Below are 6197 nucleotides of genomic sequence, written 5' to 3' on the forward strand. Positions count from 1 at the left end.
CCCGGACCGGGGCACGAACCCGTGTCCCCTGCATCGGCTGGCGGACTCTCAACCACTCCGCCACCAGGGAAGCCCCATAGTCAGTTTCTTACTGTACATTTTCTGAAAGTTCACTTTGTTAATATTTCCAGCTACACAAAGGCTGTAATGGCTACATCTGCCCAATCTTGGATGGCTGCCTGACACCAGAGCAAAACTTGACATCTCACTTCTACCAGACAGAAGGCAACTTATAAACCTGTCATTCTTCCGACATGTCTTGTTGACACAGCTCATCGGAAAAATCTGCTTTTAAAAAAGTCATGACTAAATTTCACAGCATGTAATTTATTCTCATTTCACCACAGCCCCGCTGAGTGGCTACTTTTCCTGTCTGCAGAATGGGTTGGAATTTAATATTGGGAACTAGTCACATCGAATCATTTGGGTAATGAAAGTCCAACTACGAAGACTGCGGTTTCCTTTTGGGGGACACTACTTTCTTGTCAAAATTTGAATGTGCGTATGAATGAATGGTTCTCCTCAATTTACTTCAGTTTTACGTTGTGTCGGTTGTAGGTAAATACACATAAACACCTTGTTCTGTGAACACAAAAACAGGCTAAAATGGCATTGGGATGTAGGAAAGAAGAGAAAAAGACAAGCTTGAGCCAGGGTGCCTGGCCCTCCAGCGAAGGGCAGGGCGTGCGCTATGTACTGGGTCTTTTCCCCTGTTGTCTGCACCTTAGTCTGAGAGCTGAGGGTGTGGTCATCTGGGTGGCCTTCAGGGAGGGTCAGCGTCTGGGAAGACGGTGTCAGACCCACGGGCAGCAACACAGAGTCCTTCGTTTGAGGGAAGCAGTTTGTCACCTCGTGCACGCACGGAGGGCAGGCCCAGTGTTGTACAGTTCCTGCTTGCTACACAAGCGTTCTAAAAGCTCACTTCATTCTAAGGGGAATTCTGCTAAATCACAGAACTAGTCCTTTCCTTCTTTCTCAATGGACTTGACTGAAGTGCACCAAAGAGAGGAAGAAAAAATAACCCACACTTGGATGCTGTAAACCTGCCAAGGAGAATAGATCCCATTTCAAAATCTTCCTATGATGCTGGTCTGAAAGCTTCTCCTAAGACAGAAATAAGGCAAATGTAACAATCCCTTTGATATCAAGTCCCAAAGCACTGGAGTTAGAATGTAGTTAAAATAAAGAGGTCCTTGGTTTCAGAAATCTTTAATACCCTGGGGAGACTAGGGTGTGACTACTGCTTGTTTTCTTTTACAATCAGCCCATGTCTGCACACAAACCAGATTGACCGTTGCCGGTCAAGAGGTCATAGTTCAACAGGAACAGTCCAAAAAGTGGGCTTGACAACTTATTTTAACGAATGGGTCCACAGATGATGAGACCCGCCCCCGTCCCCAAATCTGTGAGAATAGACATGGCCAATGCCTTATTAGTACATTGTTGGGAAATTTAAAAACAACAACAACATCGTGACACAAAAGTATCAGTGAAGAAGGCACGGTAACACCTAGAAAAATGAAGTTGTTCAGAAGATCCCAATTTATCTTTGCCTAGAAACATGACACACGTCATCAGGAGATACTCATCCTGGTCCCCCAAAAATGTTTCTACGGCCAGCCTAGGTTTCTGGAGAGAATAAGCTCTCTGTAGGAAGAAACAAAAAACTAAAACTCACTGAAATTTTCTGTGGCTCAAAGTTCTAGTGAGAAGTATGTTAAAGTACAGAACATGTGGAAGTCATCCTAAGTTGCCTCAAAACCAATGATTACATCCACGTAAGAGCATGTGTGCCTATAAGGCTGCACTAAGTTGAAAGCGTGATGGGGGTGGAGGTGTGTGGTGCAGGCCTGGCCTCACCTGCAACATAGGACAGCTGCGGACCATTTTCCTGAGTCTCAATATTCAGAGCTAAGTCTCATCATTTAACAGGTAGGAATTTTAAAGCATTTTTTTCCTAAACAGTGTCTTACAGAGTAGAAAGCAAAATCCATAGAAAATTTTAAGACAGGGCATAAAACCAGAGAAATCCTATTTTGTTACGCAGGCTGCTCTGAGCTTGACCCCAGAACCCTGGAGATCCAAGGGACTCATTCAGAGCTATGACCTGGCTCCTTGCCCCGCACATGCCGGGGAGCTGGCAGATGTGGAAGCCATCGGCCTGGCCTGGGAGTCAGCGCTGCACCGGGGCGGTGGGAGAAATAGAATTGGGGGAGGGGCGGCGGCAGCAGCCAGCGGGGGAGACCCCTTCCTCCCCCAGCCCTCCTCACAGGCATCTGCAGTGAGGTCCTGCCTAGCGGTGGCCTCCAAGAAGGACATTTTAGCTAGACTTGTAAACTTATCTTCTGGGTGGAAAAAAAAAAAAAAAAAAAAAAAAAGCACTCAAATTAACTAACTGTAAGAGCTCCTCAAAAGCTTTTATTCTTTTTTTTTTTTGACCAGCACACTGCCTGGTACACACTGCCAAGGAGGCATTCAAAAAAAAAAAAAAACACGTTTTTTCTTAAATAGGCAATTTATAACACTGGGAGGACTTCATTTCAGTGTTTCAAAAAACATGATTATTCCTGGAAAGAGTTTATTCCTCTACGACTCTGGAGAAGAGAGGTTTTGTCCTAATTTTTATAAGCCACCTCAGACAGACAGTGGAATAATCTGAATTAACTTTTAAGTGTTTGGAAGGCAGTTAAAAACTCTCAAGAAATCCAAGAGTTGTCGTAACTGCGGGGAAGACCGTGGCTTCTACCGCCTGGGGCAGCTTTGCGGTACTCGGGGGACACAGAAAATGTCTCTGTGTCCCTCCTTGACCTGGGACCTGCAGGACAGCTCCCCTGCTCGATTCCTACAAGTCTTCCTGCAGAAGGCTGATCAATGGATAGGGACTGTGAAGTTCTCCGACCGGCCCAGGCCTCATGCAGCAGCACGGCCCAACCAGTCCCAGTGGTTTAGCTACCCAGCACGTGTCACCCTGGAAGTGTTTCTGACATCTGTCCCACCAAAAAGACTCACAGAGAACCAGAATCAGGCATTCAGGGCTGTCATCAAAGGAGTCGCCTCCCTTTTTCCACTTAATGACCTGGGATTCTATGTGCAGTAGACACGAACAGAGTTTTTACAAATTAAATAACTTCCTTAAAATACAATAAAACATCATTACATACAATTCTCTTTGGAAAGTCTTTCCCATTCTCAAAATTAACTTACAAAATTTTGTGCAAAATCACTGGCTTCAAATAAATAGAGGAAAAAAAGTGGGAAGAGCGGAACTTTCTGTATTGTTTTTGTTTTTTAAATTAAAAGTTAAAAAACACCAGATGCACTTCAAAGTTCTTGCAGGACGCATCAAGAAGGCTGTGAAAAACAGCCCTCCGGGTCAGAACTGCATTTTCAAGTGAGGTTTTCTGGGTTCAAAATTCACAATGGATGCCTCCGCTGAGATCCTTCACCACGCCCTCTCTGACCAGCTTCAGGAGGAACCCGGTCTCTGTCGTCACATTGTGCATGGTCTGAAAGTTCATGGCAGCCATACAGAGACTGTCAAAGTAGTGCAGAGGTGTTCTGGGTTGGCTGAGGTCATAGCCAAAGCCCGCCAAACTGACTTCATCGCACAGATGCGTGGCTAAGACAACGGCAATGACACCAATCGTGGGGACGTTCTGGAAAGGAGAAAAGACAAAAAAAAAAAAAAGGTCTTAGCACAAGTCACTGCTTTACAGGTACGCTACATGCCATGCAAAGTGATGAAAGCGGCACCGGGGGCTGCAATTTTATACATCACACAATTTCAAATATCACCCAGTTCTGAAGTCTGACTTGCCATCCAAGTCAGGAATCTAGACTCTAAATCACGGTCTGTGATGTGAATTCTTTTAACACACAAGCAAGAGGCAGCCTGGCAGGTCCTGTTGCACCAAGCTAAAAGGTGTTCTTTCTAAAACTTCCACCCACCGGTCCTGCACAGGATGACCATAATAGCAAGACTAACCCATTTCCTCTCTCATGTGACAAATGTCTACAAGGTCTGCTCTGGGACAAGTGGCCACAGCCCTTCTCCGGACGTGGTTTGGGAACCTGTCCCGTCCTGGCTGGCTCCTGTACAGCCTCTGCCTGAGAAGAGAGAGGCCTCAGATCCCGCTGGTGAAGACTGTCTTCACCCCTTACTTGTGAAGACAGTCTTACTTCACCCCTACTTGCCTTTCTGGCAAATAACACCCCCAGGCCATTTTCACATCTTTGCTGCACAGCCAGTTTCTGCTCACTCTCTGTTCAGGCAAGTACGTTTGTCGCCTCAAATTACGGGCTTTCACATTTGTTTCTTCCAAAATGTACCCTTGCTGACTTTGGCCTAGAATGCCAAATGTCCAAAATTTTGGATTCTGACTGTATCACCACTCCCTCTTCACGTCCAACATCTTGCCACTTGTAAATCTGGAATTGGTTCTCTGGATCTCCCTCACAGACTTGGGTAAAGACAGCACACAGGGCGGCAGACCGGAATACAGAAAGCCCTGCAATGCCTAAGCCCTCCTTGGAGGCAGCTGCCCATCTACTACTTGATAATTCTTTCGTCTCGTCTTTCATGTGCAAATAGACCTCCTTGGTTCATCTCAGCCGAGTCTGTGACTTCCATACACAGCTCTCCTTTTCTGTAAACTGGAACAACGGTGAACCCTTCAGAGTTCAGAGATTAAGGTGGGATTAGGGAACATCCGGGGAACCCACCCTTCGATAAAAACTGCTTCCTGCTCCCCAGTGTGTCGTGTCTACCTCTCAAAGCCAACCTCCCTTATTAAAAAGGAACGCAACAGTCATTTTACATGTTTGGAAATAAAAACCGAGGGAAATTGACCCTAAAGAAGCCAGCCTCCTGTTTGGGCTTAGGACCCTAAGGCAGCGTGTCCTGTCTTCTCCACCTGCGGCCAGCTCGGCACACAGCACCTTAGGAGTACCCATCAGCGTTTGTGGAGGAGTATACAGGGGTAATGCACGGAGAGAAACTCAGAGACTATCAAAAACTCCCCAGAGCATGTTATCTCCAGAACACGTCCCCCAAGAGCAGCCCTCACTGTCCAACAGGCTTCTCTGTCTGCTGGGAGGGCAGATGCATGAGGGAGTTTCTGACAATGCAATTTTAGATCAGAAGCCATCTTTCAAGTTACCGTTCTTATCCAAAAGAAGAATACCATTTTGACAATGACAAAAAATAAGCAAATATTCAAGTCAAATGATACATTATAAAGTAGAATGTAAAAGACTCCTATAGACTCACTCTCCAGAGAAGGGCACTCTTCACAGTTTGGTGATTCTTTCCAAGCTTTTTCCTAGGCAACTATATATACATTTTTAGTTTTTAAACAAAAACGGGATTAAATAAATGTTCTGTAACTTGATTTCCTTGCTTAATACATTGTGGAGGTTGTTTTCATATCCATTAGTTTTCCTTCATCCTCAGCAGTCAAACTATCGATATTGCATCGACTATACCATAACGTTTAAACAATTCTCTAATGATGAATGTTTAGGCTGTTTTTAGTCCTTTGCTATCGATGCTATGATGGACATCCTAGAATAGCCTTGCAGGTTTTCTCTAATTTCCTTATAATAAAATTTTTAGACTCAAATTGCGGGGTCAAATACTATTCGTATTTTAAAGTGATATATGTATTGCCAAAACACCCTCCGGAAAAAGTGCCAACTTATAATTCTACCTACATTCCTGCCAAACAAGGACATTATCAAGCTGTTAAATCTCTGCTAAGAAAACAGGCAAAAAACGTCACTGTGGCTCTAATTCGCTTTTACTTGATTACTGGCGAAGATGAACATTTTATCAGGTATTCCTGGGCTGTATTAATTTCTTTTGTGAAATGTCTGTTCATATCCTTTCCTCATTTCTTTATTGGCTCCTCTTTTTCTTTTTGATTTAATAAGATCTCTAAATGCGTTGAGAATATTTACTCCGTCATTTCTATGATAAATTTCCCCCCACTAACTTTGTTTCTGATACCCTTTGCCATTCAGCAATTTCGTATTTCACGTAATTAAATCTGTCCATTTTTTTCAAGGTTATTTTTAAAAGAAAATCGACCTGCAAACCAACAAATGAGCATCTGCCTGTGTTTAAAAAAATACTATGGGGCTTCCCTGGTGGCGCAGTGGTTGAGAATCCGCCTGCCGATGCAGGGGACACGGGTTCG

At 44.4% G+C, this 6197-nt stretch overlaps 1 protein-coding gene across 1 annotated transcript in view; it reads right to left on the reverse strand.

Moving 5' to 3' along the window:
- Positions 1-6: 6 nt before the first annotated feature.
- Positions 7-6197, reverse strand: part of ST3GAL5 (ST3 beta-galactoside alpha-2,3-sialyltransferase 5) — a 14177-nt gene continuing 7986 nt past the window's right edge. The window contains exon 4 of the mRNA XM_028496902.2: positions 7-3656. Coding sequence (XP_028352703.1) covers positions 3408-3656 — 249 coding nt within the window. The 3' untranslated portion in view covers positions 7-3407. The remainder of the gene's footprint in view (positions 3657-6197) is intronic.

Source organism: Physeter macrocephalus, chromosome 12 (genome assembly GCF_002837175.3).
Source record: "Physeter macrocephalus isolate SW-GA chromosome 12, ASM283717v5, whole genome shotgun sequence".
Taxonomy (NCBI): domain Eukaryota; kingdom Metazoa; phylum Chordata; class Mammalia; order Artiodactyla; family Physeteridae; genus Physeter; species Physeter macrocephalus.